We start from the raw sequence: 27,294 nt of genomic DNA, 5'->3' as shown, positions 1-27,294 counted from the left end.
CATGTATATACGAATAATGTAAATATATATAAATATATTACATAAAATAATATTGCACAACTTTTCAAATTATGTAATAGAAAAAGTGTATTAATTTTCATTAGAATATTATGTAATAAACATTTTAATATGATATGATGTTAATAATAATAAATAGTAATGTTATCTCTATTTCTAATTAATATAAAATATTACATATCATTTTTTATTATTTCTCAGTGTATAGTTTATCAAAGGGCATTATTACTGAAGAAAAATATACTAAAAATAAATTTATTGAGAAATAATTTAAGGCATTTTTATACACAGTTTTATATAAATTATATTTGTGCGCTTATTAAAACATATTTAATAAACTTAAATTTCCTCTGCAATATCTTCATCTGTTATTATATGAGACATGAAAATATCACCTTCGATATCTAATTTAAAAAGAATTTCTTCTGGTAAACTCTTTGCTGTTGATACAAAACCCGAGCAGTCAGTATCATGACATTTTTGATAGATCTTTTTTGTATTTAGATCCACGATCCAATATACATTATTGCTTTTATGATACCTGCCAATATTTTCACAGTATCTGTAAAATAATGTGAAAATTAATACTATGCGCTATTTCTTATATAGGGAGACGAGTGTATAGAAAAAAATAAAATTTAATGCAACTGATAATAGTTATAGTTATATTACCTGTTACCTAAAATTTCGTATTTCAGTGTATTAGCTTTTTCAGAGTACTTAACGATGCGTATCTTGCCAGGATCAACGAGACGGCTAATGTATCTGTCTATTTCGGGATATGGTGACGTCTGGTTATCATTTTCGTGAATGGATTTCTTTGGCACGTTTATGTAACGTTGAGTTTTTACATCGCTCCGATTAAAAAACTCTAGCAGAATTAAATTCTGCTTGTTTGGAAAGTACGATATCAAGGAGTCTAGGAAGATTCCTAGTTCTTTTTCTCTGCGTTTGTTCACTGCGTTATGTGTGCAATCTTCAGAAACTGTTAGATATGACTGTTTTCCCCACTTGGTAGACAGATATAATCTAAAATGTCTATTCTTTGTATAGACACCATTGTCAATAAACAATTTTTCATCATGCTCGGTTTTCACGAGCATTTCCTCGATATCTGCTTTGTTAAAATGACTTAAAATTCCATGCGACATGTCCGATTTCAAGTAAAGCAAGATATCATTGTATATAGTTTTAATGAACTTTCCAACATGTGAATTATCTCTAAAGGCTATATCCTTGAGGATAAAAATTACGTGCCTACTGAATTTTTTGCTGGATGTAGAATCCAATATTAAAAAATTATTTCTATCACATAACAAATGATAGTGATGGAGTAAATATGCTCGTATGATGTCTATTAGCATCTTAGTCATGCGTGGACCATTGCAAAGAGGATTTAGTTCGATCGGATATTCCAAGTCCAGATATAACCAACATGGTGAATCCTTCGGTATTACCTGTGCTTAATTTACAATTCCGTTATAAATATGATTTTTTTCATATTTTAAAACGTGATTGACGTGAAGACATAATTTCAAATTTGAACTAAAAAATTTGTATATATCCAAACATACTGTCATATATTATGAAATTGTGACGTAATTACATTAATTAATTAAACATTATTAATTAATAAGTATTCATTACATATTTGCAATCAATGAATAAAACTGAAATGAAGTATTAAGAATGTGATAAAAGAGAAGAAAAAGTTTTCGATATTCTTATAGTCAAAAAAATAGGCCAAGACTTCAGTTTTCATAAATGCAAAGCAGACGGTATTCACCTCGTACGAGCATCTCTCTTCTTGCGGCTTGGCTTTGTAATACCACCAGTAAACCTCCGGGTGTGCGACGACGAATCTGCGACTGCCGTCGCTGGGTCGCTGATACACAAATGTACAGAGCGTGTCGGTTTTGGTGCTGCGTTCAGCAGCGGTGGCCAGTGCATCGGCCTGTTTATGAAATTCCTGCCAGTATTGCGTCGGGCCGAGTATGTGCGCGGGCATGACGCGATACGTTTTCACCCAACAAACATTGGACTTGGACGATTTCTTCTTCTGTACTCTGCCGCCATAAAATCTTTTCGTACTGATTGGATCCATCAACGATGACTGGTTCGATCGATTGTCAACGAACAATTTGCACCATCGCTACGTCGTTTTATTGCGATTTCAGTTTCAACGAGGTTGTCTCCCACGATGTAAACCTATCATTCGGAACAGCTGATTGGCATTTCCCGCTAATTTCGTGACAACTCATGAGACACGTGGACGATAGATTTGTCGTGCCGCCTGCACTCTGTGCACTCGGATGATTTCGGTCTTTCTTTATTTAATACTCGAATATATGTTTATCTCATTTCAGAAAATGCTAAGAAGTGCAAGCATGAACAAGTCTTAAAGTTATGCGCGCGTCTAAAGCGCCAAATTGAAATACAGAAAAGAAGTAACGTGGTAGTGGCGGAACATTCTGTATATAAATTTAAAAAATTGAATATGCCTTTGGCTCATCATATTGATTTGTTCATTGATATTTCAAACAGTTTTGCGTTTTAGTAGAATCGATCAACAAAATTAACACATTCTAAATCATAAACGATATTTTTTCTATTGCAAAAATAAAAAATTTCAACAATATGTTTCAAAATAGAGTTGAAAATTTTTGGATCAATACGACCTAATGTGAATTCCAGAGGATTAATTATGTAGAGGAGAAACATGATTAAGATTTATAAGAACATGAGAAAGACTTGAATTAGTTTCAGCTCTTATGTATTTATGTTCTGCCGATTTATTTGATATATTAATAATTAACATCGGTCGGTTCAGCAAGACTAATAAACCGCTCGGAACATTTTAGCCTAGGTTGAATCGAATTTTGTTTCAAGAAACTAGATCATGCGATCATGCGATCATTTCATCATCTCGTCTGTTTATGTGAAAACCGGTCATATGTGAAAGTCCGCTTGTTGTCGATTATTTAAGTGAATTCGCGCAACGATGTGTCGAATGATCGATGTATTTTTCGATCATCCATTGTATGCAAATTTTTACGAATTTCATCTAGAATTGGGCGACATTCTCTTTTACAGGATGCTAATCGTTGTATTCTAGTCTTTTGTATTCGCGTACACGCACGCGACTCTTTATGCATCCCAAATTAATGATATTCATACGTGAATAAAGAAAGGAAAAGACAAGAATATAGAGTCGACTAATCACATTCAGTTTTTAAACGACCTACTTATTTAGCAGAGAAATTATGTGCTAATTAAAAAGTAAAAGCATTCTTGTCGTATTAACAAGTTTATTTCATTCATATCTAATACAGTAAAAATTTTCGTTTGCTATCATAATTTGTAAATGTGTGTGGTAATTTAAAAAAAACATGTTTTCCATGTGTGTTCCTGCTGAGGGTTTCGTGGATAGAGTAGAATACACGTGTATACAATGAGGTATAAATATAAAAACATTACATATTATAAATATTATATACACATCTACGTAATACAAAATCTTGCGTGTGTTACCAGAAGAAAGGTTACGATACTGTTGAGGAACTCTCGCCGATCGCGAGAGATCTGCAGTTATCGGAATCGTTTTACCAGGAATAGCTAGTGCCGAAGCCGGTGAAGGCGGCGTGCACCACGGGTGCGGCGGTCTCGTACGAGTAAGGGGCGGCATAAGTCTTGGCGATCACCGGGGCGGCGGCATGGGCGGTGTAAAGAGCCGGCGCGGCGGCGATCGGTGCGGCGATCGTGGTCTTGGCCAAAACTGGGGCGGCGGCGATCGGCGCGGCGGCATAGGCGGCCTTAGTCACGAGCGGAGCCGGGTAAGCGGCCTTGGCGATCAAGGGTGTTGCCGGCGCGGCGTAAGTCGTGTACGCGGGCTTGGCGATCAACGGAGCCGGGGCGGCGTAGGTCTTGGCCAGGAGCGGGCTGGCGTAGCCGTAGGCGGCAGGTGCCGCGTAACCGTAGGCAGCGGGTGCAGCATACGTCGTCTTCGCCAGGAGCGGCGCGGCTGCGGCGGCGGCGTACCCGTAAGCGGGCGCGGCGGCGTATCCGTAAGCGGGCGCGGAGTAAGGGGCGGCGTAAGTCTTGGCGAGCAACGGGGCAGGGTGAGCGGCATAGGTCGCCAAGGCCGGCGCGGCATAAGCGGTTTTGGCGATCACGGGTTGAGCGGCGATCACGGGCTTGGCCAAGGCCGGCGCGGCGTACCCGTAGCCGATGGCGTGGTGCTCCAACAGAGCGTCGTTGCTCACGCGGCTGTTGCTCACGCGTACCGACGAGTGCGCGGAGTCCTCGGCGCGGCTGTACGTCGAGACTACATTCTGGCCGGCGTAGCCCTTTTGCGTGGACTCCTGGCTGTAGCCGATGCTGTTGTGATCGGCGGACACCGTGCCGATGTCGTAGGCCGCCGGACCGCCGGCGCTCGCCACCGCGACGAACGCTGCGAGCAATATAAACTGCAAAGAAATGAGTGCTGATCATCGATAATATAATATATCGATTGCAATTAACATAATATGTAGATGAATAAATTTAAGAAAAATACACTTGTTCTGCTTTCATAGATTTAACTTTTAAAGGAATGATACTCGATTGTATAATAATAAAATTATCAGAATTTACTTATCTGTGATCCATTTATCTATTTCACGCTTTACTGTACTTCATTAAGATGTAATGAATATAAATATATACAAAAAAGCAAAACATACAAATAAATACTTCGATATTTTCACTCTTCTTTCTATGTCTTTTATAGGAAATTTTGTCATTCTTAATATTTTGAAATTTACATCCCGTGCACGTTGCATTAATCAGTGCAAAACACCAAAATAATTTCCCGACGATGCTGACGTTCTTACCTTGAATGCCATTTTGCTCGTCTGAAGTGGAACAACTACTGGGTTTCTGCCGAAATGGTAGCTGTCGACCACTATTTATACGCGAATGAGGCTGTAGGGGGTTCAATCGAATTTTGGGCATACCTTGTTCGAGGTGATTGGGCATGGTCGATGGGAGTGGGAAACGTATGGGACTTCTTTGTGGGAAATCATCAAGAAAGGAGTATACGAAAGGAGGCGTAAAGGAGAGGTAGGATACTCGCTCGAGGGGGAAACGAATTACGGGTGTGGCTCCCCAAGAAATACAGATCGCAGATCTGATACTATATGATTTATTAGAAAAGTCAGGAGCAGCAACACTTATGGACAATAATTATTCTTGACTGTCGGTGACAATCGGGCAACATATCCGACAGATATATATAATATTTTCAAATAAGAGATAAACGCATCGATAAAATGTCGAGGCTTACTTTCGATTTCATTGTCCTGATACTCGCGTTTCTTCACATATCATTTCTCTGAATAAATATCCAATTGTAATCCTGGAAATGGAATTTGAAATCTCTTTTGCGGTAAGAGATATAAATACTCGTGTAATTAAATCTTATTTGTAATCAGCAATTTTTTTGTACAAAATATAGATTGCATAATGTCTCTTGTAAATTATATGAATTGATTTTTAATTTTTTTTTTTAAATAAATATTAAATTGGGGAAATCATTTTATTTATATTTTACTCTGATATTTCGTTTACCTGCAAATATGCAATGAGATGTAATTGAGATTAATCTATGTCATTCGATAAAAAGGAAATTAGATGGTGCAGTTCTTACGTATCACTTTGCATATCTCCTCTTACGTAATATGATACATTTATATAAACTCACCATGATATTGTAGGACTTGCCAAGGACGCACTTTCTCCAAATTCCCGTACTGGAATACGCGTCATATGTGTAGCAGTGGAAATACGTAACACATTTTAGGTGCTCTCGTTATGTTATTAGATACGTAATAGGCGTGATCGCACATGTAGCCTTGAAGATTAAATTTAAATTGAAATTTTACCTCGAATATTATCTCATGTATATATTTTGGAAAAAAACAACGATTGCTTCCATCATAAATTAAAATGAGACAAAATGAGACTGGCGTTTGTAAATTTGCTCTTTGCCTCGCCTCAATCTTAAGGTCGATCTTTATATCTCAATGAAAATGATTAATGCGCTTAATCTTAAGCTGGAAACGAATTAAACAAATGGAAAATTTTATATAAATTTGTAAGAAAGCCTAATCTCTCTTCTTCGTAAATATACGCAAACAGTAATATCAGCGTGATTATATCAGGGAACAGATTAAATCCAATAAATGATAAATGGGACGATAAGAGATACGAGAGAAAATGAATGATCATGATATTCGTTCCTCTCGACGTTCCACTTATAAATTACACTTAATGGATTTTTAATATGATACCGGGAACACGAGTAAACTGTCACATTGAGGAATAACACTTTATTATCTCTGCAAGTTGTTACGCTTTATAATCGCTTGCACAATTTGAACATTGAATTGCAGTACTTCAAACGTCAAGAGTTTCAATTTTGTTGTCAGTTTCGACATTTATGAAATAACCATGTAATATAACCATGTATATAACCGTGTAATGTTTGATCGAAAGCTGCTTTTCTGGGATTTCTCTTTATAAAATTATAATGTAGTATATTGAGATCCTTAAAGATTTAGCCAAATCGTCTGTAATGAGAGTAAAAAATGTATGAGATTTATGCAATACTTCGGAAGACATCGGTGAGGCCCTTTATCGCAAAGTTGGTCACCACTGTGCTTTAGCTGATGGTGCTAGGTCACGGACAGGCGTACCCCTTCACATAAGTTGTCGAATTTTTTCCTTTGTAAAAGTACGCTTCACGCGGAGGTTACATATGTCCGTCTTTCTGTCCGTGACCCAATATCACCCCACAAATTTTTTATTTTCAGCAACGTAACATTGACAATTCTTCAATTTTTATAAAAATATAAAAGTATGAAAAGTATAAAGCGATTCTTACTACTATATATGTACATCGACGTTTTACAAACTTCGATGTTCGATAGAGTTCACAAAATTTCCACTTAGCAAGTTAACAATGTTATCTTGAAGCGAATCGTAAACAAATTATCGCTGACAAAATGTTTTTTTTACAGGATTAATTTACGAAATTATCTCGAACGCGAGGCTGTGAATCGATTAATATAAATTTGATTTAAAATGTGCAATCGTTATTTTTAATCTTTCATATAGCTCTTCTGCAAAATAATCCATTTCCTTTACTTTCGTATAAAATCTAATTTGTTGATTATTTTAAATATAAATTAATTTAAATATCTATTTATATAATAAACAGATATTTATGTAATAAACATTTTAAATTTGTTGTAAATATCAAATTTGTTTTTTATAAAAATCTATCTATAAAAAAAATAAAAAAAAATTCGACGAGGATGGGATTCGAACCCACGCGTGCAGAGCACATTGGATTAGCAGTCCAACGCCTTAACCACTCGGCCACCTCGTCATGTACAAAGTGAAGTTCAAAATGTATATGATAAATGATAGTATCTTATCTTCTTGCAAAACCATTACTTTGCAACTTTTATAAATTGTATAAGACTTGACGTAAGAAAAAAAAAAAAGACTATTATTCAATGTAAAAACGTATACCAGCATTAGTCTACGAGTGTACGGTGTAGCGCGTGCGTATTTTAGAAGCAGTTCCGAATAATTAGTAACTAACGACTGGCGACATATAAAAGAACTATTGAAAAAGTCAATTTGTTTTTTTACTAACTCAATTTAACAGTGCCGATGTTAATATCTGCAAATGTCATACGTACAAATTATAACACACGAATCTTTTAGAAGCGAGAAATTGTACAATTAAAAATATTTATGTTTATAAAATACAATATTATTTATCAAATGTTAAATAATATCAAATGTTAAATATTGAACTATTAGTGAACTATTCTTTTCTATGCAACCAATCATATATTTGTTAACGTTCCAAATTTGACGTAATTTGATGATATAAGAAGCATCATACGGCGGAGATGCTTGTAATACGTAAATAATTACGTATCAACGCGTGATGAAATGCAGACGTCACTTCTCATGTCGCAATCTTATGATAAATCTCTATCTTTTATTTACTTCCCCAGTAATTTACACGAGAACGGGAGAACGGGCGCCAATAGATAGACACGTATAAGAAGTATAAGAAATTCTTTTGTATTTTTATATCCACGACAGATATCGCGTGGAGAGACTCGTCCCGGGTTTTGCTGTTCGATAATGACATCCGTCTTATCCCGCGCGGATACCCTTATAATCCACGTTAATTATCTGTTACGAGCGAGATCGATATGCTTGGCTGCACGCAATCGTCGTGGTGTCGTTGGTTCCTTCCACCCGAACTTTCATGCCGTTGATCCTTGAACGTTTTAGTTGCGACTGCAGTTGAAACTCGATTGGGCAATCGTTCGCATATCTCTTCGGCGTGCCACCGATAGTGGGCTTGTGGAGATTGGTGCATGGTCACGGAATTCCAAGATCTGGTGTACAGGAAATGATCGACATGGTGGAGACCACGATAGAGTTCATGCCGGTTTACGACGAGGCCACTGCGCGATGGCTCGAGAGCGAATTCGCCAGGCTTGAAGGTAAGGCGAACTCCGTTTCATAAGACCTAATTCAGTGTTTCGTCAGCTCGCGTTTCCATTGTTTTAGATATCGTTCTGGCATTTCATTAATAAATTCTATATATCCAGCTTTCCATTAATGATTTCTCGAAGCTTTTGTTTTTTTTTTACAATAGAAGTTATTCATGTGACAGTTCTGTTCAATTCTGCGATAGTGACGTGACAAGGACACGGATGCGTGATGACATCGCTTTGTAGCTATTTATGTAATAAGCCTCTATTATTATACAGGGTGCCTCAAAGTTGCCGGACGTTCTTGCAATCAGCGATATTTTTGCAGAAACATTGAGGAAAATAATAATTTATCATATTCTTTTCAATTTTTAGCGATAAATATTTTGGTGACTCGAAATTTAAATGATATTAAAATAAGATCTATTTGAAATTAATTAAAGAATATAACTTTATCATCTATTTTCTCTCGTAAAATTTTTGATTTTGCATTTTCAATGATTAATTAATACGAAAATAATAGGCGCTCTGATGTTTTTGTTAGCGAAAGATCGAAAATTGATTGGCTAAAGGAAGCTTAATAAAAAAATTTTTCGACAACTTTGAGAGGTTTCGAATATGCAAATGTGATATAAATTTTGCTAATATTTTGCATTTTTAAAATTTTATTAAACATGTTTATTTAATGAAAATAAAAAATCTGAAATATTGACTCACCACTAGGATTGATAACAGGAGTTATTTCATAGTAAAAAATGTCGCATTTAGTATTTATTTTAATATTAATTCAATTTAATTTAATGCAAGTTGATTTCTATCTGTTCTTTTTTTTCAGGCGAGTGCTATGTGGATCATGCAGGCGCAACTCTATATTCGGATGCGCAGATCAAAAATGTCAGTGCCGATCTACAAAGCTCTCTCTACGCTAATCCGCATTCCATTGGTATCGGGAGTTCGTCGACACAGGACATTATCGAACGTATGAGATACCGGTGAGAGATCGCAACTGCAGATAGATGGGCGCGTGCCCGATAACGAATTTGTAGTTAATTTGAATCACCGTTTCTCAGAATTCTAAGCCACTTCAACACGAATCCCGACGAATACAGCGTTATCTTCACCTCGGGCGCCACCGCGAGCCTAAAGATAATCGCGGAAGGATTCCGTTTTAGATCGGACGGAAATAGCGAGACGGCAACTGGGAGTTTTGTTTACACGCAAGATAATCACACGTCGGTCCTCGGGATGCGGGATGTCGTCGCTGTCAGAGGTGCCGAGGTCATTTGCCTAGACCACAATCAGGCGTTTCAGATTTTCGATCAGCATTCGACCCGGCGCGAGCCCGACGAGAGACAAAGCGACAATTCTCTCTTCGTGTATTCCGCGCAATGCAATTTTTCTGGATTCAAGTATCCCCTAGAATGGATAGCAGACGCGCATGCTGGAGCACTGTCTACTTTCGCAAATAAACCGTCAACCAGGTGGTACGTTCTGCTCGATGCGGCCAGCTTCGTATCAACGAATAATTTGGATCTATCTGTATTCAAACCAGACTTCGTGTGTCTGTCTTTTTATAAAATGTTTGGCTATCCCACCGGTATCGGTGCCCTGCTGGTTAAGAACGTCAGCTCGGATGTTCTAGAGAAAGTTTATTACGGCGGTGGTACTGTGGACGTCGCTCTCAGTACCAAAAGGTTTCACAGAAAACGTCAGGTATTGCACCAAAGGTAAGCGGAAATCGCATTTGGCTCTAAAATAAATGGATTGTTTTATGAATTATTCTGATTCGCAGATTCGAGGATGGAACCATACCGTTTCTATCCATCGCGTCGTTAAAATATGGCTTCGAGATACTTTCGAAGCTGACTATGGACCAAATATCGAAGCACGTTTTTTCTCTCGCCAAAGCTCTGCATTACTCTTTATTGACATTACATCACTGCAATGGTAAACCGGTTGTAAAGCTCTATTCGGATTCCGATTACGAGGATCGCGTCTCGCAAGGTGGCATTGTCACATTTAATCTCATTCGATCGAATGGTGAATATGTAGGATACATGGAGGTAGTAAATATGGCAGCGTTATTTAAGATACATCTTAGGACAGGCTGTTTTTGTAATCCCGGTGCGTGTCAGAGACACTTATTCCTTTCGACCAAAGAAATTCTTCAAAACTACGAGGCGGGTTACACGTGTGGTGGCACCACAGATTTATTAAATGGAAAACCGACCGGAGCAGTAAGAATTTCATTTGGATATATGTCTACGATTAAAGATGTTCAGACGGTCTTGCTTATGATTATCAAATGTTTCGTGGATAAACCATGTATTAGAAAACTTCCGCAATGGTGGGAGGATCGGAAAATGGATATTCATAAAAGCCATAAACGCTTTTACAATTCCAACATTTTGGATTATCCTATTCCGCATATTATAAATAGTAAGAAAAATATTATAAACAATAATTTACGGAACGATTTCTATAATAAAAGTGAAAGCTTCGATCATGTTATAAATTCTATAAAATCTAGCAAAATAATTACGCACATAAACAAATGCACTTTGCAAAGGTTATTTATATATCCTATCAAATCGTGTGGAGCATATGAAATTGTAGACTCGTGGAATTTAAATTCGAAAGGTTTAGAATATGACAGAGAATGGATGATAATGACATCTGCCGGAACTTGTTTGACGCAAAAGCATCATATAAATCTATGTTTGCTTAAGCCTGTTATTTTTAAAGAGCAAAAGATAATGGAACTAACATATCCAGGTAAGAACGTTTGAGTTTTAAAAATTTTGCATTCTACAATACAGCTTAATATAATTTATTCAAATATAAATGTTGAATTAATTTAGGAATGCCAACAATCGAGATACCTTTAGAAAATATTTATCAACAGTCAATGGAACATCCTATATGTCAAAGCAGAGTATGTGAGAGTAGAGTACAAGGTATTGATTGTGGATCAGAGGTTTCCGAGTGGCTTAGTTTGGCATTGGGCAAACCAAATCTTAGATTAATTCGGCAAAGTCATAGCAGACAGAAGAAAGGTACGATAAAAATGTGAAAGCGTTATATTATATCGTTATATTATAAATTTGAAAATTATTTACTTATTGGAAAATTCATCATTATTTTTCTCTTGTAGGAACAAATAAAGCGGAATTATCATTTTCTAGTCAAGCGCAGTATTTGGCAATAAATGAAGGAAGCGTATCATGGCTTATCGATAAGGTATTTGATGATTCGGAGTTCAAGAAAGACACGGCTGTGCATCGATTCAGAGGAAATATTATTATAGGAAATTGTAAAGCTTTTGATGAAATGCAATGGAAATATGTTCGCATAGGAAATAATAATTTTAAAGTAAAGACATTTTTCTATTGATTGAAGTGCTGATCTGAATGAAGTACGTTGCTATAATGCATTTAATGTCGTAGGTAAATGGTCCTTGCACAAGATGTCAAATGATATGCATTGATCAAACAACTGGGAACAAAACTATCGAACCATTACGAACATTAGCGGAAGAGTTTCATGGAAAGTTAAAATTTGGGATCTATTTAACTAGATTGGAAGATTCGCAAGGTATACTTAAGATTGGTGATCATATCTATTATTCTTGAATGAGAAGATTCTTGAATCTTCTCTAAATAAATAATTAGCTAATTTTCATGCATAAAACTTATCACGAGTTATAGAAGAATCTCATATGTTTAAGAGTTTTACTTAGTACTATATATTATTAAGTATGTGAAAATTTTATATATATAATAATTTTTTATTTCTGTAATAAATATTAATAAAATGAATTTTATTCTGTACCTGATATATAATAAAATGTGTTTACAATATTACACAGTCAGCCTGTTGCTGGTCAACTTTTCTCACTGGTTTACCTGCAGATACATCTTTGATCACATCTGCTATTGCAGCAAAGTCGGGAAACATGAGCGTTTGAAGTTTCGAGTATACCAGCTCATCATTGACCTGCACTTCGAAAGAGGCTAAAGAATAATAGATGTGAGACTTCCAGTTGTTCATGCATATTCATGTGCTATGTTAACAATTTACCTTGTCTTCCTGCAGTACCAGCGACAGTGGCATTGGGAACGTTTTTTTTTATCTCCTCTGCCAACTGAAGAAATTGCTTCTTGTGCCCACACGAACCACTAAAAAATTATAGCAATTTATTACTGTTCTATCTATTTCTATACCAATATGGATTAACTTTAATCTCGACTTAATTTACATTTTACTTGTCTTTTAATCTTAAAAATTAGGAAGAGATAAAGAATAAATTAAATCGAGATTAAAGTTATTAGACAGACATAAATTTCCTTTCATAAGATGCACTTTATTTTCTGGAATTTTAATATTATATTAATTTATATTTTCTATAAAGATTATGAAGAAAAATTCCATATGAGGTAGTATATATCCTGGTTAAACAGATAATTTTAAAAATTGTACTTAAAAACAATTTAACTTCATGCTAATTATAACTCGATAAAGTCTACGTTAATGAATAATCTTCATATACTTACCAATACTCAACATCAATTTTCACATCCATTTCTCCTATTATTTTATCATACTTTAAATCATAGGCGATCGCTGTAGTTTGCCCTCAGTCAGTTCGTTTACTAAAAGCAATTCTTAGTTAGAGCGTAATATAACCTAACCTAACCTAATCTTATTCTGCATACAAAACGGTCTATAATAAAAACAATACCGTTGCATTTTAACGTCGGCAGAAGGCCATTCCTGTTGTTTTTGTTCTGACACACGCCATGCATTGTCGTCGGAAATAAAATGCAAGCGTAGCTTCTACGCGCAAAATAAACAAAGTATTTTTGTTACTCGATGTTGCGTCGTACATGTTTTATATTACAAAAAAAAAAAAAAAAAGAAAAAAGGAGCACTCATGGCCGACTTGTCAATCATTCCAGCTGTTATTGAACGTATCATCCCGGCAATTGTTTTCCTCGAGCTTTCGTCGGGGCGGCTGTGGCAGCCCTGCGTCGGCGCCATTTCTTTCCGCGTCGCGGATCCGTGCGTTAGCCGTCGCGCGGTTTATCTGTCATAATCTGTCGATCTGGCACGCGCGTTAGATTCGTGAAGACGCACGCGATTCTCGGACGACGACCGACCGGCCCGCGGCTGCTTGGCGGTGTGCTGTGTCACGTCAACGGGGGGCGCGGACCTTTTCGAAAGTGGAACACACGTAGGCAACAGGTGTCCACGTTGATTGTCGCACGCGTTCGCACGATTGACGTCGACGACGAGGAGAAGAAAGGGAGGGACGGGATCTCGCGGCTGTTCAGCTCGTCACAACACTTCCTGGGATCGAAGCTTTTGGAAACATCCGCCGAGATCCTTGACCTCGCCAAGGCTTTCTCGACAGAATGAATTACGACTACCTGGTGAAGTTCCTGGCGCTCGGGAACTCCGGCGTCGGCAAGACGAGCTTTCTCTACCAGTATACCGATGGCACCTTTAACTCTCGATTTATATCCACCGTTGGGATAGATTTCAAGGAGAAACGAGTGGTAAGCTAACGAGGAATGACTTGAGTGATAACATTATGATTGAGACTTACTTCTGAAAGAACTTCTGAAAGAGCATATTTGAAGGCGAGGTGTGAAAGTAGTGCGTTGAATGATTAATGAGCTCACACAAACAAAGTAAGACATATTAGATGAGGATTAATCTTGTTTATGTATCAGGGTTTATTAATGACTAGTAATAGAAGAGCTGTGTATAAGAAATAAGAATCATTTGTTATTACAGATATATCAAACAGCAAATGGAAGGAGTCAGCGAGTGCACTTGCAACTTTGGGATACAGCTGGTCAGGAAAGGTAAATATATCAAAGATATTTCACAAGTGCAAGGTTTTTGGCAGGATCAATGTACTATAGCATATATTTTTTGCACTCCTTGACGAATTGGCATTTGATTCTAGCAAGTGCGTGTATAACATAGGTATTTGCATTACATTATTTGTGATGGAAGCAATATAAAAATAAGACGCGCAAGATACCATTTTGTAATTATATTCTACATTGTAATATCTAATAATTTAACTATACTTACTTAATTGTGAAACTTTGTATATGCCAAATTACATAGTACAGACTGTTGCAAATATCCAAAAAATTTGAACGTAAATGTACATATTGTTACAAGGCATATAGGTATTCTAATCAATATGTATGATATTGCATCTTGCATGCGCAAACAAAGGCTTAAGACTTCCAATCTAACATTCTACACAAGTAGTTTAACATTATTAATATCCAGGTTCAGAAGTCTAACCACAGCCTTTTACCGGGATTCCATGGGTTTCCTACTAATTTTTGACCTCACCAATGAATCATCGTTTCTTGAAGTTAGAAACTGGCTGGAGCAGCTTAGGGTATTCATCAATTTTTTAGCATTATTTAATTAAATGTCACGCGTTGGAGGAATTGCGCACGTGTCCTATTGAATGATTTTTTGAGTAATTTAAATTCTGCATGAAAGATGAAGCATGTAGATTTAATGGGTTCTTATGGATTCTTATGGATTATTAATATACAATTCATTTAAATAATACGATATTTATGATATTGCAGAATGCGATAATTGCACAAGAACTGTTAAAATTCCTCAAAGAATTACCGTAATTTAATATAACTGAAAAAATTAAGTAATACAATCTTGCATCTATTTTTTATTTGACATATTGCAGAAACGTAGAAATTTGGAAATGCAAGAGTATAAGATTATATAGATTGTTGTAAGTAGTAAATAAAATAAAATAAATTGAGAGTAAATAAAATAATCACAGATACAATTACATAATATATTTAAAAATCTTCGTGAAGAATGTGATATAGTTCCTATATTATTTTGCACGAATCTATTTTTAATTTTTTAAATTAAATGCATGGAAATTCTTTCGTGATGTTTTTACTTAATATTAGCTGATACTATTGCTTGTTAATTATAATAATAAATATATATATATATATATATATGTAAAGTATTTTTTCCCCTCAAGTTATCGTTCGATCTAATAAAAAAAAAATATTTAATAAACATTTAATAAACATTTAATAAAAGTTAATACTAAATTGAAAATGTTAGTAAATACAAGAAATACAAATCTTGTGTGTTGACCATAACAAATTCATTTTTATCTAAAACATATTCTTTGATTATAAAATTTAATAGTAAATGTTTTGCATAAAAAATTTTTTTGTGATCTAATATAATTTTCCCAGACGATTTTCTATGTTTATTCAATTAATGTATCATATTTTTATGTATATATACATATAGACACACGCGTATTGTGATGATCCAGACATAATTCTCTGTGGCAATAAATCCGATCTTGAAGATAAACGCGTTGTCAGTGAACATAAAGCGCGAGATCTTGCCGAAAGACACGGGTAAGTCAAGTCAGTACTAATTAAAACATGTGTAACATTAAAAAAGTATTTTTTGAGCTTCTCTCCATTACTTTCTACTCTTTTTTTTTTTTTTTTAGCTTGGTTTACCTGGAGACGAGTGCTGCAACCGGGCAAAATGTCGAGCGCGCGGTAGAAATTTTACTGGACCGCGTAATGCGCAGAATGGAAGCTACGGTGGACAAATCACCGCTACCACATCAAAAAGGTTTAAGATGTCATGAGCGCGATACTCCGCCACCGAGGAGTTCCTGCTATTGCTGACAGTGTCGGTACATGTAGTTATTCAAACTACATTATGTCTGTCGAAATCAAAGGAAAAAGCGTATTACAAAACTAGTGCTTTCGATTTGCAAAGCAAATATAAATCTCGTCATAAACTTTTTCAAAAAGCATGTTCGTTGCAAAATCAGAATATTGAAAGATAATTCTATTATTTTCGTGTTTTCCATTTATTTTACTTGTGATAAAAAATTTAAATTAATGGAATCGAGAAAAAACTGAAGAAAAATTTTTGCGGATAAAAATATTAAATGTTTATTTAAGTACTTAATTTATTTAATTCACATAATCGTGAATATTTCAATATTATACGAATCTCATTATGAAGAATGTTTATATATAATATGAAATATATACTGAATTATTTATCTACTGGATCTGCCATTTTTTTCATTTTGTGAATTTATTTACCAGCTTTTTAATAATATTCAGATTGTCTCGATTGCAATATATTTTATAGATTTACTTAATGTTAAGTTTTAGATTTGATATTTTAGAAAGCTTATTTAAACTCTGAAATCTGTACATATCTTAATAATAGATGCAACGAACATGTTAATAAGCTTATTGATAAATACATTTCTACGAAACGATTATCTCGCGTTTTACGGGAGAAATATATTGACATTATAAGATTTCTTATTATTCTGCACATATTAAATGTCTTCCACCGTTGCTTATTATCGAGTATAAATATTACTTCAATGGACCTGCCAATGAACTCTCGATTATATTTATACAATAACGTTGAATATCTTGTCTTCTACGGACAACTCTATTATTTCATTTTTAACAATTATCCTGCCTTATATAAAAAATTTTTTTATATCGCTATCGTCTTCCAACGTTGATTATTCTCGAGTGACGACGTTCATCAAATTTAAACGTCACTTAAAAGTGTCTTTTATCCTGCGATAAACTGCTAACCTTTTCTATCACTATTATTATACGCACAAGGTGTTCAATAAGTCAATCTTTTCTTACTTGCGAAAAGTGTGATATGCGATTGATGTCGCAACAAAAATTTTGGAAGTTAAAACAAATCACTTTTGACTATGTGTAACATATTTTTGATGATGTTATATAACCAATCATAGTTGACATATATTTAATCATAAACGATTAATATATTGTGCGTAATTGAGATATCATATAACGCGCGCATACCGACAAACTAATCTCTTGTGATATTTATATAAAAAAAAAAAATTATAAAAGAGTCATTGTGTTGTGATTAATCATTAATGCCTCAATTATGAAATAAATGCTACTAAAAAGAAAATTATAACAGAAAATTATAACAGAATATTTAATAATTATAAGTGTTTATAATAAGTATATATTATATATTTCTTATATATAAACAATATATAAACATTCATATATATATATATATATATATATATATATATATATATATATATACATTATATCATGCATAAACTAATCGTAAACATGAGATGAATTCAGAAAGTATAATTATAAAATTACGAGTAATGTTTACTAGTACAAGAATATATAATTTTTTGAGAAATAAAAATGAAAGATAATTTTTTTGACAAATTAAGTCTTAATAGCACAAATAAATAATAAAATCATGCCTCTCATTTAAGTCCAAACAGATTTTGGCTTAAGAATGCTGATAAGAAATTTAAGATTATAAATCTCTTATGTTGAAAATGCAAAGCTAGTAAATGATCTTCCACAATTTTCCATAAATATTCTTCCAATATTCTTCCAAGTGTGAAAGATATCAAAATCAAATTTTTTATAGAACCTAAAAGAGTATTCGATATTTGTTGGAGCTCTCTATATTTCATAGATATTATCATCAAAAATTTTGCATTTTCATTATGTCGTTAATTGTAACTTAACGCTCTGAGTTGCTTTACTTCATGAGATGAGCTGCTGAGAGCGTAAATAAGCAGGTAAGCTTATAGAATTATGTGTGCTAGTGTGGAGAGAGTGTAATCAATCTTAACCGTGCAGTTTACAAGGAGTTTCCACTCATCTCGCTATCTTGGGATATATTAATACCAAATTGAGAACAGAATTATGCACGGTACATAAATAAAAGTATTTTTATTTTATTAATAAGGGACACTATTATTATAATTATACAATTAAAGCTGCTCGATTTTTGCATGGGATAATCATCTAACACTGAATAAGCGATTAAATTATTACCGAAGTAGTGACATAAGTGTTTAGGGTATTCTGAAACAATTTATTGTCTTACAAGATATATTTTTTAATATGTTATTAATAAAAGTTATGGCAAGATATTTGTTAGTACTACATTGAAAGATGATTGAGATGCTGATCAATATTCATCGTGAGAATTTAGATCCTGCGAGTTCATTGACATTATTCATCGAGAGATAGAGGTCAAAATGAACGCAAAGTATATTCTGTTTGAGGAATAGAAGCTCTTCGGAAAATATCTCTTGTAGCCGGCGATGAAACTTCAACGTTTCATCAATGAGACGAGGAGTTACAGAGTACACTGAAAGAGATTAAAGTTTGCCGATAAACTTGTTTCATTGCTCGCTTATTAGTCTACTACTTACACGTATGAGTTGTTGTTGTTTAGGAAAGTTAGCAACTCCGCGTTTTCGTTATACGAAAATTACTAATAACTTTTTCATTTCAATCAGAGTCAATTTGAGTTATAGAACTCTCCTCAGAAATGTTACCTAAACTAAATGTTACCTAAACTCTCAGGAAAATATTAATTTGTAAAGAAAATCTTTAACTTACGAAAAGTTAAAAAAATTGCCAAAAATTGTATTCCTTAATTAATATAATTGATTTTTTGACCAAAAATCTATTAATTTTTATAATCTTATCTGTTTGATGATTTTGTTGAACATAGAAAATTCAGTAATATAGATAACGAAAGGGAAAATTGTGGACAGTTATATCAGGGATTATAACAATCATATTAACAATCATATTAAATAACAAATTTTTAAAAAAGATACAGAGTGATAAATTAGTGATATCAATGTTACATTACATTAAATGTTAAATGTATTTTTAAATGATATAAAACATTAAATTAACTGCGAGTTGCAAATATATACAATTACATCCCATTCGTTAAAAATACTATTTTAGACGATACAAAATTTATTAGGATTAAGATGAATGCGTTGAAAGCATGCGTTGACGAGTATTTATTAATGTATGAAAAGTTTTCATATAATTGTTGAATAAAAAAAGATGTTATCAGAGCATCATGTACACAAATATTGGTTGAATAAAAAAATGATTGATATTAAGCTCGTTATTTTATATATTTTATTAGCTCGGTTAATGTTTATCTTTCATAACATGTACATGTTATTACTATTCTTTACTATGTACCAGGAATTTTCAAGATACACCAAGCTACCAGTGTAAGAGAAATTATTAGAATGCTAACTTAGGAAACTTGCATATAATTTATAGAGCTAGAAGAGAGCACAGGCGGAAGTTGGAGCGCCACAATACCGTATTATGTACTTAAGAAACCATCCCGAAGTTGCTAAATTGAGTTGTTCATGTGATAAGTTTAATCTGTATAATTAGGTACATAGCTTTACACGTGTTAAAACAGTTATATAATCGACTGATTTTCTAACTTCGCGCTTTGCTTTCAATAGAAAATCCATATATGCAACGTATTCGTAATAAAAGAAAAGTTTATGAAAGATTTCTGTATAACGAGAGAGAGAGAGAGAGAGAGAGAGAGAGATTGTTTATTAACGAGTTTACATTCAAATTTTAAATTGTTTGAAAGTTTTACATTTTAAAACTTAAGACGGTGTAACACGTGCGCGTTTCAGTACTAATGTAATAAAAAGTTTTTGCATTAATGTACAAATGGCCAAAATTGCAGTAAGAAAATTATATAGAATGTGCAGGATTATTTTAATAAGTAAGTTTAATTTCCCAAAGTGCACACCGGAGGATTAATATTAAATGATAAAACTGATAAGAAGTGGAAAATGGCAAAGGTAATTCTGAAGTAATTTCCAACAATGGAGACTTGTCTTTTGGCAAGAAAATGAGGGAATTAGTGAAAACGTTTAATCGCTATGAAATTACTCTGCAAATTCTCAGGTATGTAAAATTTTTCAGCGTAATTGTAGCCTATCGCTGCAGGCGAATAAAGCCGACGCGAATTTATCAAGCAACTGTATTAATGGTGGACTATTTATCGAACCGCGGCCACTTCGTTACTCCGGCTATAAACTCCCTTTCTTACTTTGCCCCCATCCTTCCGCTTTTCCCTCTCTATCCCTCTCTCCGTTTCTCAAGGTGAGAGTAAGTTTCCGCCAAGTCCCGGCGACGGGTGTAACTTCTGACCGGAAGTTTCACCGTGCTATCTACCTGAGTTCTCCTCGCTGGCTTATTCGCCAGAGACGCGTCGGCTATAGCTGCTCGCTCTGCATGAATTTTCGTCGCACGTAGCAGGCAGTCAGTTTCAAAGATGACACGGAGCTGCTTGGTTTCGCAATTTCGCGAGGTTTGTTTTATGCTAGTAAAGCAGAATCAAGACCTACCTCTTCGACACACATATATATATATATATATATATATATATATATATATATGCATATGGGTTACGTATTTGTCTCATGTATTTTCACTTCCTTTCCACTCGAATTGCATTTATAAATATACTCCGTTCACGTGAATTATTGTTTAAATATAAAGCAGTCGATTTTACACGAGGATGTAAGATACGGTTTGGCCGATTCTAAATTTACTTGTTCGTATACGGTATTAGGTTTACCTCGAGCTATTAAATAGGCGTTGCGTTCTCCAAACCAACGGAGTCTCGCTGTTGGTATCTTTCGTATTGATAGGGGGTGATCGACGTTCGTTAAATCGACAAGATTAATTGGCGTTAGCCGCAATTACTTTCACTCACGTTGAAGATTGAAAAAGCGAAGGAGCGAGAGCGAAAACGTCGCTCGTCATTTATCGGAAACTGGATATTAGTGGTATAACGATGATCGACTTCCTGTAACAGCGGTAAGAGACTAACTTTTAACATGCTCACCTCGGGGTTGCAAAACTATCTACATTGGCCGTTTGCGCTAGGTGCGAATGTTAGAACTTTTAACATGTTCGACGCCATGCTGCAGGAGTAGCGACATCAGCTTGGAGTTGCCGTTGAAGTTCCAAACGCTTCCATTGCGATTTTTTAACAACATGCTTTCGCTATCACGTTTTTCGTTGCATAACTTCGTGCAAGATTATAGCGGACCTGTTTTTCACCCAAAATTGATTTTGAAAATATTTGGTAATAATGCAAAAGAATTATCTGGGTGCTGTTTTTATCTATCTCACTATTACTTTACGTGAATCTTTTTCGTTACAGATAAAAGAGTGAGAAAAACGATCAAACTAACAAAGCAGTTGTATTAATAGTTTCATTTAACATTTCATTATATGCATTTGAGATATTAAAGATTTCAAAGGCAACTTGTAAGATATGAAAAATAGTGTTTTTTTTTTTTTTTTTTTTTAATACGGAGATTTCGTCTAAAATTAGACGAGATAAAATGATAGGGTGATACTATTGGATTTTTTAATATTTTATCAGAGAATTTTTAATTGGATTTGTTAGTTTAATGAATTGATAATGTCAGCATAATTTTTCCTTCGAGCCAGTAGAATAAACAGAAAATGAGGAAACATCATCTCAAAGATAACCATGCAATTTCTTTTTACATCTTTGTCTCTCGTTGCTGCGATTTTCAGCAAAGAGGATCAACGAAGAGAACTGTGGTGCTCCGAGGAGACCTTAATGGCGCGGTAGTGTTGTATATTTTTTTTTTATTGTATGCATTTATCCTCGAGATTTCCGCTTGCCATCGGATTCGCTTTACTTACTCTTATTGTGAATCAAGACTAACTCGCCCCGAAGACATTTTAGGAATTCTGCATCCTGCAGAGCGTTTTGCCGCATTTAAACCGGCTTGTAAATGAATTACCTCTGATTATACTTGAATGCGAGGCGTTCACGGCGCGTTTCCTTCATTCGCGGAGGATTGCTTTTTGCGGCGTTACTCTCTGTCGACGGAATTGTACCGCTCCGCGCATCAATACCCCCGTTTATTCTTTGCTCTACGTCTCTGAATCTGCGAGGCAGTGATTAAAGCTGTTCCTCCGTAAAGTAATAATAATCAGTATATGTGTGTTTGCGATGGAATAAGCACAAGCAGAAGAACCGTGTGTCTTAAGGCTGTCAGTCGAGTCCTGTCGTGCCTCGGGGGAGAGCCTCAATACTTAAAATCGAAGGAGCGAATATGCACCATCTTGTATGCATCTTCTCATGCGGGTTTCTCTTCCCTTTTTCTTCCATTCTCTCTTCTCGACGTCAACTTCGATCCGTCAAAGGTACGCCCGCGTATCCACGCCCGCATTTCCGTCCCGAATGTACTACATACGTACGCCTGCGAGGAACGCAGCGAAGCGAATAAGAAGACGGGTGAGATAGCCGGGGCGGAACGTGTCGGTTGTTTCGCGCACCCCCTGCGCTATTCGCGCGCACGTGTGTATGTGTGTGTGTGTGTGTATGTGTGTGTGTGTGTGTGTGTGTGTATGTGTAAGAGAGCAACCCCCACGATTACCTCTGTAGTCGGCGACATCGAACCGACGTATGTGTAATACGTACGTACGTGTGTGTGTGTGTGTGTGTGTGTGTGTGTGTGTGTGTGTGTGTGTGTGTGTGTGTGTGTGTGTGTGTGTGTGTGTGTGTGTGTGTGTGTGTGTGTGTGTGTGTGTGTGTGTGTGGCGTGTGTGTACGTGTTCCGATAGGCGACGGAAGAATTTCGGTTAGATAGCCGACTGCTAGATAAAATGAAATTACGTCGCGACCTCGAGCAACGGAATGGGCGACGGAATCCCCTTACCGCCTCTGTTTCTGGGTCGCCGCCGCCGACGCCGCCGAGTGATTTATAACTTCCGCCTGCGCGGATATTTCACGTTCAGCGGCATGGGCAGCATGGGCGAGACCGTTTGACCGTCTGGCCGGGATTCCATCGACTCCCCCACAACGACGAGAACGGCACCATCTTGAAATAACGAGCGCGAGACGCAGCCTCCGAAGTCGTTCGGCAGACCCTACGATGATCACTGGCGGAACTTTCGGTTTACATTTCTTCCCGATTAATGCTGGGACATTATTTCGACCTCGACTCCTCCGTAGTTTAGCGTAGTTAAAAGTGAGAAAATTGTTTTTAATTTTTTCTTCCGTGGACTCTGAAAATTTTGATGATTCTTGAATAACTTTGTGATATTAATATAAGGGTAGTGTAGGAAATTATAAATTATGAAACTGACGAACGTTGGTTCTACAATACCAGGATGTTGACGAAATGCTTGTGAAAAAATATCTGTTTAAAAAGAAATTGATAGAAAATAATTATATAAAAAAATTAATGTAATAAAATTATTTAAATATATTTGCACGCACAAAAAATATAATTGGAAGATTATTACAAAATTTATTCCTCTTTCAGTATTATGTAGAGTGCTTTCTTTCAAAAGACCTGCATGCATCGTACATGTGTAGGCTTCTTTTGGATTATTGAACAAAGGAGGGTAGTCTGAGTCTGCGTCTGGTTTCTATGCTCTCGTGAAAGTTCCAAGTAGGCTTCGCTGTTGATTTCAGATCGATCAGGATCGACCATCGTTAATTCGTTGATTTAAAAGGCGTTCAACGGCATTCGGTACGCGGTCGCAGGGATGCAGAAAAGAAGAAGTCGCACTCTAGTCGGTTCCATTCGAACGCATCGGGGAGGTAAAGCGTCGTTCTGTCCTGTTTGAACGAGAACGCTTCACCCCTTCCCCCTCGGTGGATTTGCAGAGCCTGTACGTTTCTATCTGGCTGGTACCCACTTGCCTTTTCTCTTCAGGGACGGCGCAAATGCACTCAATTGTTTCACTCGGGATTGTGAAACACGAGAAACTGGCTTAGAGGGAGCTTTACGCTGCTCCGGGCTAGCTGAGAACGACGAGGGGGGGATAGCTCCTGTATGGAAGTTGGACACGAGGATGTACGCGCCCAAAGAAGTGCGTCCCATCCCCATCTTTTTCTCCTCCTCCATTCCGTTCCTCGCTACGTCGAGCCGACTCTTCTAGTCTTCTTTTTCTCCTTTGGTAAAATATTTTTGAGACGGAAACAGCGCACGTATCTCCTTTCCCACCGTAAAATTGAGGTTTCTGTAGCGCAGCTACAGAACCTTCCATTTCTCCATAGAAAATTGATAGCCAATAGGAAATTGTGTCTCAGATGGATATAAACATACATACATAATAATACGCATAAATGTGATAAACGCAACTTATTTAATTTTTTAGGAGATCGATTTTAACGTTTGCCCTCAATCGCAATGTAAAATTCGAAAGAACCTCTCAATTACGATAATTGCTAAAAGCAGGTGTAAAAAAGTTATGCTCACATGTAAAAAATTGTAAAAAATATGTAAGAGAAAAGAGATCGTGTTCGGAATAAGAGGAACTTGGGGCTCGCGCGGGATGCTCGATTATCCTGAAATTAGATCGATCATTAACCCATTTATCATAATCAGGTTTAGAAACGATAGGAGTAGTCACGGAAAGGTGTCGCCGTTTTACCCAGGCAGCTCAGAAATAGGAAATTATTCTTAACCGGGTGAAACGAATTAAAGGGTCGTCTTTTCCACTGGAATCGCTGATCGCTCGGTATTGAGCCGGCGCGATCGATCGAACTCGCTCTTCCAATTAACGTCACGTTTTCGCAGGGGATCGTTATCCCTTACCGGCAATCCTCTCGTGCCTTCCTTCCCTCTCCCTCCGTCCCGAAGTCGATCGGGGAAAAGCCTCACGAATCGCATCTCGTCGTGCTGAAACTCTTCTTACCATCGGGCCGCCTTCGTTTTTACTCCACTTCTGCTCGACTTTAACGCAGTCCTGGGGAATCGTAAATGGACTCGAGGCGACTTCCGGATACGGCTTGCTGGACGCGTTTTCTTATCCTTCCGCTAAATCCATGCCGGGGAGAGATACCTAGGACAATGAGGGAGGAGCCGGAACGGAGAGGATGCAAGGGGGAAAGTTTGCGGCGGCTCTTTATACCGGCAGATACTGTGAATCACTTCGCCCGTGTGCTAACAAATGCGGAAAGTTCGAAAGGAGGAGCGTAACAACGGCGTTACTGCGTAGAGTTTGGCGCCGCTCGTTTGCCGAGAAATTTCATTACGCTCGTCGCGTCTTTCGGCCGGCGTTGTGCGACGCGTATTCCCATTCTCTTTCAAAGCGGCGGCTTTTCTACGCTTAATACCTTCTGCATCGACACAGCAAAATGCGTGGCAGTAAGAAACAAAGCCCTATTTGGCTAATAACAAGGCAAAAGATGTAAAACTGTTTAAAATCTTAATCCTACAAATGGTACAGGGGAGATACAACCCGAGCTTCGTGGAAAATTATTAGAAAATTTACTGCTTATAGCTTAGCCGCTTTGCCTTTTTCTCCCTTACATAAAAATCTTTTTGCAAAATTCAAAACGTAACATGGAAGAAAATTCTCCATGTTACGTTAAGAAATACCTCTCTATGAATTGGATAAAAATGCGTTTTCGCTTAAATATACATACCCATCTACCGCACTCTCTCCCGTCCGACAGATAACTTCTCATTGTCGGGTAAAAAACGCGATGGAGTGTGCGATTCTAGATCGGATTATCATAGCTGGGAGAACCGGGCCAACCATCGCCGGGAGATTTCCATATCCCGCGCCCATCTTCGGTCTGGAATATCTTCCTAACCCGGCTCTTACGCGAGCGGCTTCAGACACTCCCGAAGAATCGGGCGGTTCGGGGACGTTTTATTTCGACATTATAAGCTATTTCACTTTGAAATGGGACAAATGGAATTGTAGCCTCCCATCCGGCGTCGCCTGCATTTTCCACCGCGGCTTCTCTTCCTCGCACCCACTTGCCAACCACGCGCCAACCAGGACTCGTTCCAATCCGGCCTGAATCGTGAATATGATTCTCGCCAAAATTAAAATGTTCAGCTCGTCGATCCCTTTGCCTACTCGAGAGGAGGTATTGAATCCAAAAGTATCTGGAACAACGCGCGCATCTTCCCCGTTCGTCACGAAGACATACGCTTACGATCGCGCGCCTGTCGGGACCCTTCCCTCTTCGACGAGAGTAGATGTCTTTAATATCTCATCAAAATTACATCCCGTAATTTTCCGTGCATGCGCGAGAGCGTCAGCTTTATCTCCGATCGATAATATAACCGATATTTCTTACGGATGAAGATAACTCGATAGCGCCGGGATAGCGTCACCCTCCGGATTAGTTTTAAAGATTATATATATCGCGGAAACTAAGTTAAGTAAAACGAGATTTTCTACGGAGAAACTCGTTATTATACTCAATTCTCATCGCGACACCGTATGCAGTTAGCAAGATATTTTAATAAAATTTGGATTTTACAAAATATTCTATTTTAGTGCCTCGATTTGAATGAAAATTCTATTACACTATGTGATTTTAAATGCGCGCGGTTGATATTGCCATTGATATTAAAAATAATGGCCACGATGAAAAATATTTTTTTTCTATTTTTATTTTATTTCAATAGAGTTAAAATAACAATATCATTATTTTTAATATGCTTTTACTATTAATTTTATATTTTCTTTGTAAATATATTTTTTTTTATAGAATTTTTTGCATAGAATTTTTTTATAGAATTGTTTTATCGATTAAAACTCGCCAGCCGCATGGCTATCTCGACGTTTTCCATTATATATCGTTTGCGGAAAGCAATTTGCGCGGCTAACGCTATAATGTCCCAAAGAATATTGATACAAAATATATATGCAACGACGGTCGTGCACTTAACTCAAAGCTCCAGCCAATCTTTTATTTACTGTCTTCTTCCATCAATATGTTAAATAATGATGCGAAT

At 36.4% G+C, this 27,294-nt stretch overlaps 5 protein-coding genes and 1 non-coding gene across 10 annotated transcripts; 2 read left to right on the top strand and 4 right to left on the bottom strand.

Moving 5' to 3' along the window:
* Positions 1-257: 257 nt before the first annotated feature.
* Positions 258-2,385, bottom strand: LOC105432347 (DNA-directed primase/polymerase protein). Of its 2 annotated transcripts, none has more exons than XM_011647119.3 (3): positions 1,805-2,385; positions 698-1,475; positions 258-580 (listed from the first exon to the last, which is right to left on the bottom strand). In XM_011647119.3, exons 1-3 carry the CDS (start codon positions 2,120-2,122, stop codon positions 519-521), a joined length of 1,158 nt encoding a protein of 385 aa, XP_011645421.2. In that variant the 5' UTR covers positions 2,123-2,385; the 3' UTR covers positions 258-518. The 2 variants fall into 2 exon arrangements, with proteins under 2 accessions (XP_011645421.2, XP_011645420.2); XM_011647118.3 differs by having other exon boundaries at positions 691-1,475; positions 1,805-2,379.
* Positions 2,386-3,306: 921 nt separating this feature from the next.
* LOC105432348 (uncharacterized) lies at positions 3,307-5,024 on the bottom strand. Its single transcript, XM_011647120.2, has 2 exons — positions 4,890-5,024; positions 3,307-4,484 (listed from the first exon to the last, which is right to left on the bottom strand). The coding sequence occupies exons 1-2, from the start codon at positions 4,899-4,901 to the stop codon at positions 3,621-3,623; spliced, it is 876 nt and encodes a 291-aa protein (XP_011645422.2). The 5' UTR covers positions 4,902-5,024; the 3' UTR covers positions 3,307-3,620.
* Positions 5,025-5,186: 162 nt separating this feature from the next.
* On the bottom strand, positions 5,187-13,491 carry LOC105432351 (migration and invasion enhancer 1). Of its 3 annotated transcripts, none has more exons than XM_089078406.1 (5): positions 13,324-13,491; positions 13,136-13,234; positions 12,663-12,760; positions 12,414-12,595; positions 5,187-5,908 (listed from the first exon to the last, which is right to left on the bottom strand). In XM_089078406.1, the coding sequence occupies exons 2-4, from the start codon at positions 13,162-13,164 to the stop codon at positions 12,435-12,437; spliced, it is 288 nt and encodes a 95-aa protein (XP_088934532.1). In that variant the 5' UTR covers positions 13,165-13,234; positions 13,324-13,491; the 3' UTR covers positions 5,187-5,908; positions 12,414-12,434. The 3 variants fall into 3 exon arrangements, with proteins under 3 accessions (XP_088934532.1, XP_088934538.1, XP_011645427.1); XM_089078412.1 differs by lacking the exon at positions 5,187-5,908 and adding an exon at positions 6,372-6,626; XM_011647125.3 differs by lacking the exon at positions 5,187-5,908 and having other exon boundaries at positions 12,386-12,595; positions 13,324-13,489.
* On the bottom strand, positions 7,366-7,447 carry TRNAS-GCU (transfer RNA serine (anticodon GCU)). Its single transcript has one exon. It is a non-coding gene; the product is annotated as a tRNA-Ser (tRNA).
* mal (molybdenum cofactor sulfurase) lies at positions 7,601-12,445 on the top strand. Of its 2 annotated transcripts, XM_011647123.2 has the most exons (8): positions 7,601-7,698; positions 8,377-8,591; positions 9,418-9,574; positions 9,653-10,309; positions 10,375-11,357; positions 11,444-11,638; positions 11,737-11,954; positions 12,029-12,445. In XM_011647123.2, exons 2-8 carry the CDS (start codon positions 8,498-8,500, stop codon positions 12,212-12,214), a joined length of 2,490 nt encoding a protein of 829 aa, XP_011645425.2. In that variant the 5' UTR covers positions 7,601-7,698; positions 8,377-8,497; the 3' UTR covers positions 12,215-12,445. The 2 variants fall into 2 exon arrangements, with proteins under 2 accessions (XP_011645425.2, XP_011645423.2); XM_011647121.3 differs by lacking the exon at positions 7,601-7,698 and having other exon boundaries at positions 7,838-8,591.
* Positions 13,492-13,606: 115 nt separating the features above from the next.
* Rab27 (RAS oncogene family member Rab27) lies at positions 13,607-18,615 on the top strand. The gene is made up of 5 exons (XM_011647124.2): positions 13,607-14,140; positions 14,382-14,452; positions 14,895-15,009; positions 15,918-16,030; positions 16,129-18,615. The coding sequence occupies exons 1-5, from the start codon at positions 13,997-13,999 to the stop codon at positions 16,310-16,312; spliced, it is 627 nt and encodes a 208-aa protein (XP_011645426.1). The 5' UTR covers positions 13,607-13,996; the 3' UTR covers positions 16,313-18,615.
* Positions 18,616-27,294: the final 8,679 nt, after the last annotated feature.

This window comes from Pogonomyrmex barbatus, unplaced genomic scaffold (assembly GCF_055798465.1).
Source record: "Pogonomyrmex barbatus isolate J1 unplaced genomic scaffold, ASM5579846v1 scaffold1, whole genome shotgun sequence".
Classification (NCBI taxonomy): Eukaryota; Metazoa; Arthropoda; class Insecta; order Hymenoptera; family Formicidae; genus Pogonomyrmex; species Pogonomyrmex barbatus.
This window is presented reverse-complemented; position numbering and strand designations above follow the sequence as displayed.